This window comes from Muscardinus avellanarius (genome assembly GCF_963383645.1).
Source record: "Muscardinus avellanarius genome assembly, chromosome: 12".
In the NCBI taxonomy this organism is placed as follows: Eukaryota; Metazoa; Chordata; class Mammalia; order Rodentia; family Gliridae; genus Muscardinus; species Muscardinus avellanarius.
In genome coordinates, this window is record NC_137798.1 from 69,065,132 (window position 1) to 69,080,259 (window position 15,128).

The 15,128-nt window shown below is 42.2% G+C and overlaps 1 protein-coding gene across 1 annotated transcript in view; it reads left to right on the plus strand.

Moving 5' to 3' along the window:
* LOC308271520 (nesprin-2-like) overlaps positions 1-15,128 on the plus strand; it is a gene marked incomplete at its 3' end in the record, with an annotated part of 253,796 nt that overhangs the window by 182,469 nt on the left and 56,199 nt on the right. The window contains exons 75-77 of the mRNA XM_080707904.1: positions 2,922-3,156; positions 4,798-4,992; positions 7,390-7,515. Of these exons, the coding sequence (XP_080564030.1) occupies positions 2,922-3,156; positions 4,798-4,992; positions 7,390-7,515 (556 nt within the window). The remainder of the gene's footprint in view (positions 1-2,921; positions 3,157-4,797; positions 4,993-7,389; positions 7,516-15,128) is intronic.

Below are 15,128 nucleotides of genomic sequence, written 5' to 3' on the forward strand. Positions count from 1 at the left end.
AAAGAAACAAAAATTTTCATGATCAAAATGTGCACTCTTTACCACAGCCCATCTTTTTTTTTATAATTTATTTTTATTGGTGCAGTGTAATCATACATCACATTGGAATACAACACTTGAGAGGATATACAAGCACACATCATCCAATTAGCCCTCATCCAGTCCCCATCCCATTCCCTTCCCCTCCCTCAATTCCATGCTTGTTTGGTGATTAACTTTGATACATATGTTTATGTACCTCCTGCTTTTTAAAGAGGCTCCATCCTCCCCTATTCCATACCCTCTGATTGGTCACCTTAATTGCTTCACTATAGGGCCCTTTCTATAGCTCGACCACTTTCTGTTGCCCATTTTCTCCTAGTTATTGCTGATTAGGGGAAGCATCTGGTTTTAATTTTCTGCAATATTTCTCTATGCATGCCACGTTGCAAATACCGATCCCACTCTTGACGGCCCCAGTTGTGGCCTGGTACCCGGTGGACTGATCCAGACCTCGCTGGCTCAAGCAGCGGCCTTGCCTCGTGGGAGGCCCCGATTCTGGTCTCCTGGCCCCGACACTGGCCTAACCCCTCAGCTGGCTCTGATCCTGGCCTTGGAGGCCCCAGCACCGGCCTTCCTCACAGCAGACACAGCCCATCTTTAAAAAGACATTCATGGTGTGTTCTGCACAGACCAAAGCAGGTGCTCACTTAAGTTACTTTGCCAGGCCTATGTGTGTGTCACAAGGCACATACATAAAATCCCGCAGGGTAGCACCGAGAGACTCTGTCCGTCACTTAGTCCATACCATCATTTCACAGAGCGGGGAGGAGCTAAGGCCAGAGAGGCTGAGCTGCCGCCTCAGAGCACCTGAGCCCCACTCCACAGTTCTTTGAGTAAGTGGTAAAGAAATCATCACAAAAGCGTAAATGAAAACTTCACGATTTCACTCCCATCTATTCCTCTGTGCTAAGACTATTACTTCTGGTTTGTCAGATTAAGGGAGAATCTGAAATGCTACTGAAGTGTGTGAAAACTCACGGTCAAAAGCACTTGGGTCAAACTCTGGCTCCATTCCCCCCCAACCCCCCGTTTTCCAAATGATTCAAGGAAGGGGTGGAAAGATGCCAACTTTTCCTGCTTATTTGCTTGAGTAAATTGATACTACACATGGACAGACAGCTAGCATCTCAAGGTGGTCCTGTCATATGATCTAGGTTTATTAGTTAGCTGTCCTTTGAGACAGCTAATGGATTAAAAAATAAAGTGCTTCTCTTCCACCAGAAGCTGTGTTCTAGCTGTAAAGGAAGGGCTTCCTCGGCAGGCTATGTGCTGGGAGCTGGCTCTCAGGGGAACAGCCCAGAGGCAATCAAACTACTCAAATACTTTTTTTTTGGGGGGGGGCAGGTCTGAGGATGAAACCCAGGGCATTCTACCTCTGAGCTACACCCCCAGCCCTATTTCTTATTCTTTATTTTGAAACAGGGTCTCACTAAGTTGCAGAGGGCCTCACTAAGTAGCTGAGGCTGAGGCTGTCTGCAAACTATAATCCTCCAGTCTCAGCCTCCCGAATGCTGGTCAGATACTTTTTGAAATCTCCTGGTAGGCACTGCTTTTCCTTCCCCTCACCACCCATACATGATGCACCTTTGAGTCTTCTTTAAGCATAGCTAAGAAGCTTACAGGCCATCTCTCTCTAGCTCTAGAGTGATAAATCCAGGCCAGCTTCAGGATAATAAGCTAGCTTTAATTTGATCAGTATGATGAAGCCTGACTTTCGCATTATAAATAAAAGGCCTTATTCCTCATATGAAAGATACTTATCTGGAAAAGAACTAGCCGAGTAGTCACAGTAAAGTGTGTTCTTTACCGATAAAACAGTGTAAAGTATGCCTCTAGTAACTAGCAGCAGTACAGGGTACCTCCCTGTTCATGTTTCCTTTTGAACTAATTTCTAGATTTCCAGGTGTCATTTAATAGAATGTATGTTAAAACCACTTTAGTTTGTAGCTGGCGCATGCTTGCAACCCCAGTACTTGGAAGGTCGAGACAGGAGCATTGCAGGTTCCCAGCCAGCCTCAGCTACTTAGTGAGGCCCCCTGTAACTTAGTGAGACCCTGTTTCAAAATAAAGACGAAAAATAGGGCTGGGGGGTATTACTCAGAGGTAGAATGCCCTTGGGTTCAGTCCCTAGTAACACACACACACACACATACACACACACACACATGCACGCATGCACGCACACACACACACCAGTTTGTTTAAGGGATAGTTGTCAGGCATGCTGGCAAAATACCGGTTATGTGCAAATTACCTTCTGCTGAATGCCTGCCCCTCCCCCACGCTTCTCCTTAGGTTTAAGTTGAATACTGCTCTGATTTCTAGAAGTTGTTTTTTCATATTAAGCAGGTACATATTAAGCAGGGCATGGTGGTGCATAGTTGTAGTCCCGGTACTTGGGAGGCTGAGACAGGAGGATCAAAGGTTCAAAGACAGCCTCAACAACATAGCCAGAAGCCAGACTCTCAGCAACCTAGCAACACTGTTTCAAAACAAAACAAATTTTTTGAAAAATTTATCTTGGCAGTCCTGGAGATGGAACCCAGAGTCATTTACCTCTGAGCTATATCCCCAGCCCTATTATTTTAAAACAGGATCTCACTAGGTTGCAAAGGGCCTCACTAAGGAGCTGAGGCTGGTTGCAAACTACATTCCTCCTGTTTCAGCCTCTCAAATGCTGGGATTACAAGCATGCGCCACCACGCCTGGCCTAATAAAATTTTTTAACTGGTTAGAGATGGAACTTAGAAGTATATTCCTGAATTCAATCCCTAGTACTACAAAAAAGAAAGAAAGAAATAACAAATCTGAGTGCCTATTACTCACTGATTGTTTTTGTTTTTCTATATGTTCATGTTGGGAATCTCTGTGTTCTCCAGACCAGAATTTGTTTTGGAATTCTCAAAGCTGATAGACCACTGGCACAGTGCTGCCCGGGGCGTCCGGTGGAGGAAGCGCGATGTGGACGGGCTGGTGCGGCTGTGGCAGTACTTCACCTCCTCCCTGGAGGACTTGCTCCGCTTCCTCGCCGGCACCAGGCACCTGCTCTCTGCAGCACAGAGCCAGGAGCGCCACAGCCTCTCCCAGATCAGAAGTCTGATCCAGGAGCTGAAGGTAATGCTCGCACCGCAGCAGCGTGAGAGCCACAGGACGTCATTAATGTGCAAGGTGCTCATCCACCCGGGTTTTATGTCTTCTGTGACATCATGGTCCACATGTGCTCTGTGCAACGGGAAGCCAGCGAGGCACAGTCACCATGCCCCACAGCCCGATCCCTAGCCTTATGGGATCAGAAACTCCATCTTACCCATTCATCTAGAAGTAGACGCTAGAGGAAGCTTGCAATGAAGATAGGTGGGGAGAAGGGGGAAGTTTGGGGTGACAAGTTGATACTGCCACAACTCTTAGGCACTGGCTGATGTAGAAAGCGACCACCAGCGTAGTTATTTACAGCAGGCCTCCTGCATATCCATTCATGCAACTCATTTTTCCAGCAGAAGGTTGCTTAGTGAGGATAGGGTTGGTTGGGCATGTGCCACTGAACTGTAGAGCCCTTCTTCACTTGAGGGATACAGCTCAATGAAACACTACCCTCCTGGAGTCCCACGCTGTCCTCCTTCACTGGCCCAGCCATCAGGTATTTACTGGAGCTGCTTTGTGCTAGTCACCGTCCTAAAGTGTGGTTATACAGTGTGGACTGGAAGAAGATTCCTTCTGAGCCGGGCGTGGTGGCGCACGCTTGTAATCCCCGCGCTTGGGAGGCTGAGACAGGAGGATCACACAGGTTCGAAGCCAGCCTCAGCTACTTACTGAGGCTCTCAGCAACTTAGTGAGATCCTATTTCCAAATAAAATATAAAATAGGTCTGGGAGTATAGCCCGGAGGTAGAAAGACTCTGGGTTCCACCCCAATACCACCCTCAGCAACTTAGGCTGGCCCTGAACCTATGATTCTCCTGTCTCAGCTTCTCAAGTACTGGGATTACAGGCATGCGCCACCATGCCTGACTTAATGCTTATATTTATATACATATTTATATGTATCTGTGCCCATAAGCTTGAAAGTCTATTTTTGTATTTTATCTTTGTATTTTTCTCCTTTTTAATATTGTTTAGCATGATAGGTATATTCTACCCTTCTAGGTTACTATGGTAATAATCAGTATAAATGATAATTTCGGATATAATAATGCTCTAATTATTTACTTAATACCTTAGATCCATTTATCTTGTAGACTTTTATTCTATGAAACCTATGTTTTAATTTCTCCAAGTTTTAAACCATTACACCAAGAATCTTATCTCTTACTAACCCTTATAAATTATTTTAAGAACATTTTATTTGGTAGTGGGATAAGTAAAACATTAGCTTTTGATGTAAATGTGTGTGAGAGAGAGAACATTCTGGCCAGATTTGTCCAATTTGTATCTAATATTTTTTAAACTCTGAAAGAAGCAGGATATAGTGGCACATATCTGAAATCCCAGTACTTGGGAGGCTGAAAAAAGAGGACCGCAGGTTTGAGAATAGCCTCAGCAAATAGCAAGATTCTCAGCAGCCTAGAGAGAGCCTGTCTCAAATTAAAAAATAAAATAGAAGGCTGAGGGTGTAGCCCAGAGATTAATGAATACCCCTGGGTTCAGTCCCTGGAACCACATACAAAAAGAAAATCCTTGAAGGAGATACACACAAGTACATATAGTCACATTTTTATTATTTCAGAGACTGGAACCAATCACTCTTTTTTCTTTTTAGAATAAGGAAATCCATTTTCAGAGATGGCGAACCACCTATGCACTCACCTTGGAAGCTAAGGAGAAGTTGCTGAGCACACCTAACCTGGAAATCAAAGAGTCGCTGGACAAGAGGGCCAGGGAGCTGCAGAGCCACTGGACGAGTGTGGAGCTGCAGCTGGGGGAGACAGTCGGAGGGCTCCGGGGCACCGTGGAGGTAGGCCACCAGTGGTGTTCCATTTGGGACATTCAAATTTAATACATAGGATTTTGATTTTACCATGTGAAAATTGGATTCTAAAAAATCCAGTGTTGGGAATTTTCCCATGAAACTCAGGTCCCAACTAATCCATGAGTCATACCAATTACTTAATAATAAAAAAATAACACCCTAGCATTGAAAAAGTGCAGTGTTAAATATATAAATACTTGAAGTACTATTAAAATATTTACTCTTAACTGGAAGTGGTGGTACACCCCTGAAATCTGAGTACTTGGAAAGCTAAGACCAGGAAGATTGTGGATTTAAGGCCAGACTTAGTAACTTAGTGTGATCTTGTTTCAAAATAAAAAATGAAAAAGGGCTGGGGGTATAGCTCAGGGGTAAATACCTCTGGGTTCAATTCCCCCACAAAAGATACTTACTTTTATGAAACATAAGACTTAATCATGTTCAGTGGAAGTTCCATACACAGAGTTAACATCCACGTAATGGTCTGCCCCGGGGTGTGAAAGTAAGCGCAGTGACAGGGAGGCGGCGCTTTTCTGTTATCAGAAAATTCACTTTTCCACATAAGTGAATTTCCCAGATAATTGATGACTGTGCATTTAAGAATTATTTTATATAACATATATATTTCTTTGGTTTATTTTTTATCTTCAGTCCTGGTGGTTAAACCCAGGGCCTTGTGCCTGCTACGTAAACCCTGTATCACTGAGCCGCATTCTCAGCCTTTATTATTTTATTTTGAGGGAGGGTCTTGCTGAATTGCCCGGGCTGGTCTCAAACTGGAGATCCTTATGCCTCAGCCTCCCAAGTAGCTACAATTATAGGTACGTGCCACCACCCAGCTTCAAAATGTCTCATTTTGAGTCTTTAGTAAGAAAATAATTATTGTTTTATTTTGCCAAAATACCAAGTTTTTCTCAAGGACCCTGAGCTGTTTCGAACCTATGGCCCGACATGATGCTATTTTTCTCATGCAGTTTTTGTGATTTTTTTTCTTTCTCTTTTCTGAATAGTAAGTTATCTTTTACTTTTTGTTTCTCTGAGCTCATGTACTCCTTACAACCCACCGGCCTCTCTAATCCGTTATGTGCTCCATACAAGATAGCCAAGTATGTCAGGATGTCTTTCCAAACTAAAGACGCAGTCAGGCATGGTGTCACACAGTACTTGGGAGGCTGAGATAGGAGGCTTGCAGGTTGGAGACCAGCCTTAGCAACTTAGCAAGGACCTCAGCAATTTAACAAGACCTTGTTTCCAATAAAAAATAAAAAGGACTGAGGGTGTAGCTCAGAAGTAGAATGGCCTAAGTTAGGGCATAAGCATTTCTCCTGTGAATATAGCATCTGAATTTTATATGGTGTACAGACGGTGTGATTCATTAACCAAGAAAAACTAGTGGAGTCGGCACCATATTTGCAAAGCATCATAGTAAGTTAAAATAAAGTTTTGATGGGAGAATCAGGATGGAGAGTTTACATCTCTCTTTGCTTTCTTTTTAGTTGAGTTCCAAAACGTTGATGTTGCTAGACAAGCGGCCTCCCCTTAGATGAGGTGTTACCCTAGATTTGGGCCACCCCACACATATGTAGGTGTCCATTGTACTAAGGAACAGAATGATGTTTTACTGTATTTTTACTGTTCATAACCTCCAAAATAGAAACTTATTCTAATGAGTCATTTGTAAGTACCCTGAACTTGAAAATGTGGGTGCCTGTTTGCTCAGTAATAGTAGAGCCAAGGAAAAAAGATGGTTGGCATTTACAGAAGCTTCTAACCTCCCACCCATGGGTGAGTCAGTAGGACCTCAGTTTTCTCGTGTGTTAATATTTGCCAACAGAAGCTGGCAGTCAGAGCAGGGTGAGGACGGGAGAGGGAAGGTGGACCGTGAAAGCATTGCCACAGCCCAGCATTAGAAGGGCGGAGAGCCAGCAGAGGTGACCTTAGAAAAGAAGGCAGAGGAAAGGGCCAAGTGCTTTCTGTGACAGTGCTCCTGATAGCATCTGCCTAAGACTGTGTATGCTAAAAGCTATTCCTTGTAGTTGCCTTTTGGAGAACTTCTCCAAAACTCAAATAGAAATAAGATTAAGTAGGTAAGGGTGGCCGGGAGGGAGGAAGAGATTTTTCCAAACAAATCCAACCCAGTGGTTACAATGAACCACAGGTAAAACTTCAAGGAAGCATCCAGTCACAGCGATGTCCCATCTGCTCCATTAGATCAGTCCATTCAATGCAGGCATTTTTGTGTGATTTGCAAAAAAAAAAAAAAAAAAAAAAAAATGAAAAGAAAAGAAAAGAAACACTTCACGAATTAAATGAGCTATCCTGTTTCTACAGTTCATTGTTAAGAGCCAAGTACTTACCAATTTTAATACTGTTTTCAAACAGACGTGGGACCAGTGTGAAAAGAAAATCAAGGAGCTGAAAAGCAGGCTGCAAGTTTTAAAAGCACAAAGTAAAGATCCTCTTCCAGAACTTCATGAGGACCTCCACAAAGAAAAAGAGCTGATTAAGGTACTGAAGTCAGGCTGCTGCTCAAGATGCTCATTCCGCTGTTTTCTGAGCACTTGAAGCACCTGCTTGCCTTTATTATTCTGTCTTGCATCACATCCGGGCCACTTAAAGTATTAGAATCGATGCTTTTTCAGATCATTGTGTGAAGATGAGGAAGACTTTTGCAAAAATGCATTTCTTAGGATTGTAGAGACTTTCCCCTTTAGGTCCTCTTCCTGTTCTTCCTCTGCAATCTAAGACGTGGCCTCTGAGAAGATTGATTGATTGATTGATTGATTGATTGATTGCAGTACTGGGGTTGGAACCCAGGGTTATTCTACTTCCAAGCTACAACCCGGGTCCTATTTTTCAGTCTTTATATTTTTTGAAACAGGGTCTCACTGAGTTGTGAGGGGCCTCACTAAGTAGCTGAGGCAGTTCCATGACCTCCTGTCTCCTCATCCCGAATGCTGGGATTACAAGCATGTGCCACCATGCCCAGCCCATGAGAATAGTTTAAAAGCTTTTCTCTTATTAAATGACAGTAAAGTATGACTGAAGAATTCTTTTTGTGTGTGTGTGGTGGTGGTGGTGGTACTAGGATTGAACCTAGGGGTATTCTACCTCTGAGCTACAGCCCCAGGCCTGTTTTATTTTTATTTTGAAACAGGTTCTAAGTTGCAGAGGGTCTTGCTAAATTGCTGCAGCTGGCCAAACACTTTTGATCCTGATCCTCCTGTCTCAGCTAAGTACTGGGATTAGAGGTATGCACCACCACACCTAGCTGAAGAATTCATTTTAAAACCAGAGCCAAAGATCCGGACTCGGCGGTGCATGCTTGTAATCCCCGTACTTGAGAGGCTGAGACAGAAGGATCACAGATTCAAGACCAGCCTTAGCTACTTAGGCCCTCCACAACTTAGTGAGACCCTGTTTCAAAATAAAAAATAAAAAATATGACTGAAGGTATAGCTCAGAGGTAGAATGCCCCTGGGTTCAATCCCCAGAACTGCAAAAATTATATAAATAAGTAAATAAATAAAACCAAGGCCAGAGCCAGACATTGTGGCACATGCATATAATCCCAGTACTTGGGAGGCTGAAACAGGAAAATCGCAGTTTTGAAACCAGCCTCAACAATTTAGCAAGATTCTCAGCAACCTCGCAAGACCCTGGTTCCAAATTACAAATAAAAAAAGGCTGGGGGTGTAGCTCAAAGGTAGAATGCCCCTGAGTTCAACCCCCAGTACTGCCAAGTATGGGAGTACCTTCCTGTAATCTCAGTACTTGGGAAGCTCAGACAGAAACATTGCAGAATCCAGGCCAGCCTCAGCAGCTTAGTGAGACCGTTTCAAAATAAATGAAAGGGCTTGGGATGTAGCTCAAAGATAGAACACTCCTGGTTCAATCCCCAGTGAGACACACACACAGACACACACACACAAAAAAAAAAAAAAAAAACACAGTTTGTTGAGTGTTTTGTACAAGTATAACATTTTTAAGACGCCTTCCAAACCATAGTCTGCTTAATCGACTACTTTAGCATACATTCCTGGATATTTTAAGTCTTTGCAAAAAACAAGACAAATTCATGGACAGGAATTTGGACCATAAAGTTCTCAGATCAGGAACTCCCTGCATCTGTTTCTTATCTTCAGGTTTGATGTTTAAAAGACATTGAGATAGCCGGGCTTGGTGGTGCACGCTTGTAATCCCAGCATTTGAGAGGCTGAGACAGGAGGATCTCAGTTTGCAGCCAGCCTCATCTACTTAGTGAGGCCCGCCACAACTTAGTGAGACCCTGTTTCAAAATAAAGAATAAAATATAAAAATAGGGTAGGGGGTGTAGCTCAGAGGTTGAATGTCCCTGGGTTCCATCCCCAGACCTGCAAAAATAAAATAAAATACATACATACATACATACATACATACATACATACATATATCGAGACCTTATTGGAATGGTCCCTTTTTTTTTTTTTTTTTTTTTCCTTCAGGGACTTTACAGAGCAAATTGAAAAAAATTAGGAAGAAATGAGTTGTCCTATATTTGAAGCTATGCCAGAAATTAGTGTCCTTATCCCTACTTTGTTTTTCTTTGTTTTGAAATTTTCTAATGTGCTAAAAGCATAACAAATAATGTGGCACACTGCCACCCTATCACATAGCTAAAGAAAACATAACTGTTTTGTTCAGATGGCACATGTAATCTCTTCTGTGCTTCCCCTCTCCAAACATGTCCGCAACCCTAACTTTGCATTTCTTTATGATTTTAATACATAGTTATATAGTTTTCAGTGAAATAAAGAAATATTGCTATCTAGGTTTTGTTTTGTTTTATGGTGCTGGGGATTGAACCAGACGCATTCTTCCTCCAAGCCAACCACCCCCCCAGGCCTATTTTATTTTTTATTTTGAAACAGGGCCTCTTTAGGTTGATGAGACTCGCACTACTTGCTGAGGCTGTTCTTGAACCTGTGATCCTCCTGTACTGGGATTACAAGCCTGTACCACCACGCCCCACTTGCTGTCTGGTTTTAAACTATGTATAAGCAGCATCCTAATATAGCATATATGCAATTTTTCCTTGTGGTTTTGAGTCACCCGTGTTAACAAATGTGGTTCCTTCCTTCTCCTGTGTAGTCTGTATTACATGAATACAACACAGTTTCTGCTTTGGTCACCAGGGATTGTCAGATGTTTTTTAACCTTTGTAGAAGTAAGTTTGTATTTCTGTAGTTAACTAATCGGTTGTGCATTTTCATAGTTATCGCTCTGTCGAGTTTGCCCTTTTGTGAATTGCCTGTTCATACCTCTTGCTTATTTTGTGCCGGGCTATCTGACTTCACCTTATTGGTCTGAATGAGCGACTTGCTTATTCTAAATCCTCCTGTCCTGAGTATGTGCACTGCAGAAGTCTTCTCCCATTCGAGAGCTTATTTTTGTACTTTTTCTTGGTGTCACTGGCTAAACAAAAGATTTTATGGCATTTTAATGTAGATAAGTTTATTAATATTTTTCTGCATAAGCCAGGTGTGGGGGCACACACTTGTAATCCCAGTACTCGGGAGGCTGAGACAGAAGGATGGCGCAGGTTCGAAGCCAACCTCAGCAGCTTAGTGAGGCTCTCAGCAACTTAGTGAGACCCTGTTGCCAAATAAAATATAAAATAGTTATGGGGTGTAACCCGGAGGTAAAAGGCCCCTGGGTTCCACCCCAGCACCACACACAAAAATTTTTTCCTATATGGCCGGGTGTAGTGGTGCACGCTTGTAAAAAAAAAATTCCTATATGATTTTTGCTCTTTTCCTTTGGGAAATCTGGGAAATGTTAAACTTTTTGCTTTTTATATTTATGTTTTTATTTGTTGAGAAATTGATTTTTGCATGTTATAAGTGAAGAGCCTTTTTAAAAATCTTATTCATATGGGTAACCAGTTATCCTGATGCTTGTTGATAGAAGTCCAGTGTCATATATCAAGTTTAATGTATGTGTGATTTGTGTCCCAGTCCTCCTCCTTGTTTCATTGGTCTATTTAATATCAAGCTATCTTTTTTTTTTTTTTTTTTTTTGGTGGTGGTGGTACTGGGGTTCCTGGAAGTTCTTCTACCTCCGGGCTACACTCCCAGACCTATTTTTATATCTTTTATTTAGAAACAGGGTCTCTTAAGCCAGGCTGCTGACTTCAAGTGCAGGGATGACAAGTGTGCGCCACCACGCCCAGCTATCAAGCTATCTTGATTGCTTTATTATAGCAAATCTTTACTGCAGGTAGGGATGTCCCCACGCTTGTTTTCTCACATTGAGGTCTTTTATAATTTTGGTGGGAGTGCAGAGATGCTGAGAATCAATCCAGGACATGGTACATGCTAGACAAGTACTTTACCACTGAGATACACCCCTAAACCCCAGCCCTTATTAGAAGTAGCTTGCCAAACTGTATTTGAGTTTTAATGAAATTGCTTTGAATTTATACATTAATGGAATTACATTAAATTTTAATGGAATTGCATTGAATTTATAGATTAATTTGGGGCAAGTTGATATCTTTTTGAAGTTGAATGTTACTGTTCATAAATATGGCATATTTCTCCTTTCAGTTTTATTTAATGTGTTTTTGGTTTTGCTTTTGGTTTTGGTTTTTGGTTTTTGCGGGTCTGGGGATGGAACCCAGGGGGCATTCGACCTCCGAGCTACACCCCCTACCCTGTTTTTCATTCTTTATTTTGAAACCGGGTCTCACTGAGTTGCAGAGGGCCTTACTAAGTAGCTGAGGCTGTCCGCAAACTGCGATCCTCCGGTCTCAGCCTCCCGAATGCTGGGATTACAAGCGTGCGCCACCACGCCCAGCTTATTTAATGGTTTTTTTAAATGTTTTATAATTTTATTTATGTAGTATTATATTGTCCTTTATTGTATATACTTCTTGGTATGAAGTATATTATTGGAACTATTGAAAATACTATCTCTATTTTCTGGGGTTTGGTTTTGTTTTGATTTTTTTGTTTGTTTTGGGGAGAGATTGTTTTGCTCTGCTAAAGATGGAATCCAGTGCTTTGCATATACTAGGCAAGCCCTCTACCACTAAACTACATCCCAGCCCCTAGTGATTATTGATGGTGTGTTGAAATGCAATTTTTGAAAAACAATGCAATTTTCATATATTAATCTTATATTCCACATATTACTAAGTACTTTTGTTAATTCTAACAATTTTTATATTCTGTTGGTTGTCTATAAGAAAAATCATCACCTGTAAATAATGACAAATTATTTTTGTTGTTTCAATCTTTTAATCCTTATGCTGTATTTATTTTCTTTCTCCACTGGCCAGTGCCTTTAGGATAATGTTAAGTAAAGTTATTAATAGCTGGCTTGTTCATGTCAGTCCTCATTTACAGAAAACAATGCCAACTTTTCACCATTAAGTATATTTGCTGATGACGTGTGTTAGTCGATGCCTATATTAAGATTTCTATCTAGCTCTTTTTTTTTTTTTTTTTTGTACTAGGGGTGGAACCAAGGGGCATTCTATCTCCAAGCTACACCCCTAGCCCTATTTTTTTCTTTATTTTGAAACACGGTCTCACTACGTTGTGGAGTACCTCACTAAGTAGCTGAGGCTGGCCGAGAACCCATGATCCTCCTGTCTCAGCCTCGCAAGTGCTGGGGTTATAAGCATGCGCCACCATGCCCAGCTACCTAGCCCTAATTTTCAGTGCTTTTACCGTCTCTACATCGTTATGGTTAAGATCAATTAACAAATGAGATAATTTAGAGTCACTTTCTCAGTTGATAAACAGATGATTCCTTCCATAAAGCCTAGAAACTTCTGCAGAATGTGCAATGAAAACCCTGGAGGAACCATTTTGTCCAAGTTATCACACTTCTCATTTTCCAGCAGAACCTTTTCAAAAGCTTCCATACCCTCAGCATCCTGTTTATCAGTGGAAAGAACCAGAGAAACTGGGTGCTGTGATGCATGTCTATAATCCCAATACTTAGGAGGCGGAGACAAGGGGATCCCAGGTCCAAGGCCAGAGTGCAGTTACTTAGCAAGACCCTGTTTTAAAATAAAAAAGGGCTGAAGATGTAGCTCAGTGGTAGAAAGTTTCTGGGCTCAATGGAAGAGAGGGAGGAAGGGAGTGGGAGGAGAAGGAAGGAGGGAGAAAGGAAAGGAAGGGAGCAGGAAGAGGCTGAGTACTGAATTCATATTCCACAAAGGCCCCAAGTAACCTCAGGTCTCTCCAGGACGGTGTGTGTCATCCCTGGCTCATTTGGGGGCGATATACTAGCCACTTGAACAAATTTAGCTTCACTTTCCTCCTCATAAAACTGCATTTCCCCATTTCCTCCCCAAAATAATAAAACTGTATTCCCCCCTCAAAAAAAAAAAAACCTGAATTTCCATTATAGCCAAGTTGATGTATGGAATAATTCATACATAGACCATATACATACAGGTTGAGCACCCCTGATCCAAATATCCAAAGTGCTCCAAAATGGAAGATTTTGGAGTGCCATATTGGTGAAGTCTAGAATATTTTTGGATTCAGATTAGGGATGGATATGCAGCCAGTCGAGTCTGTGCAAATGTTTGAAAACCCAAAAACATCTGAAATCTGCAACGCTTGTGGCCCCAAGCATTTTGAGTAAGATCTCTGCCTGGCCCCTGTCCTTTCCCTCTCCAACACTCACTCACATCACACGCACATGTGAACGCGCACCGTGTGGCTACGGGCTTGACAGGTGTCCCTTCAGTGGAATGGACGGTCAGGATGGCGGGGACCGTGAGAGCGCTGCTCATCAGTGCCTCTCAGGAGTGCACTGTCCAGCGCCTCCCACGGGCCTCCAGTGGACTCACCCTCAGACAGCAAAATGTGCGATCGAGAAAAACGCAGCATGTCAGTGTGTGTGTCAAAGGCTTCGAAACGTTCCTAAATATCAAGTAAAAAATCAAGGAATCTAACAGCAGTGGGAGGTCTCATGAAAGTTTATTATAGCTGACTATTGCAGACATTTCAAGCCCGTGCTTCTGTTTTTACAGTACCTCAGATTCCTAGCTAATGGATCGTAAAAGAGACGGTCAGAGGTTTTCTTTATCTCTCTCTTTTTTTTTTTTTTTTTTTTTTTGGCGGATCTGGGGATGGAACCCAGAGGCATTCAACCTCCGAGCTACACCCCCTGCCCTATTTTTTATTCTTTATTTTGAAACCGGGTCTCACTGAGTCGCAGAGGGCCTCGCTAAGTAGCTGAGGCTGTCCGCAAACCGCGATCCTCCAGTCTCAGCCTCCCGAATGCTGGGATTACAAGCGTGCGCCTCCACGCCTGGCTTCTTTATCTCTTTTTAACCAGATAAATGGTCTATATTGCAAAATTACCTGTAAATTTCTAATGGCACATGATATGTGTGTGTGTGTGTGTGTGTGTGTGTGTGTGTGTGTGTGTATCACATGATATAAAACTTCAGGCTGCTTGACTGCAGTCAGCAGTACACTGCACAGGTCAGGCTGGATTCTCTGCACTATCAGGACAGTGTTGACGCATTTGCCCACACTCAGTGACTGGTGGGATTGTCAGGTCCTATTCCTCTACACTACCATTTGGGTAAAAGGAGGACCAATAATGAATAGGCATATAATTAAAGATTGGCCTGTATCCAAATAATACCTTTGCAAGAATACATAAGATAGGAGGAATGCCTTCTGAATTTTGAACCATGTGACTATATTGCTTTTTTGCACCTTTTATTTTTTTGTGTGTGTGCCTCTGCTGGTGATTGAACCCAGGGCCTTGAGCATGCTAGGCAAATGCTCTAACACTGAGCAACATCCCCAGCTCCATACTACTTTTTAAAAAATTATTTAAAAGTTAAAAATCACTCCAAGGACTCAATCTTTCAACAAGTTCTTATGAATAGAGATGTTTAATGTAGCAAAATTTTATAATAGTACAGTTAGAATATATATGAAAAATTCATATATATAAAAAAATCATTTACAGATTGCATATCCCTTATCCAGGACGACTCTAGAAAGTAGTGAGACTCTCCTCAATCTAGCAAGACCTTTTTTTCACAAAGAAATAGGGCTGAGGAGTGTAGCTTGGGGGCAGAATGCCTCTGGGTTCAATCC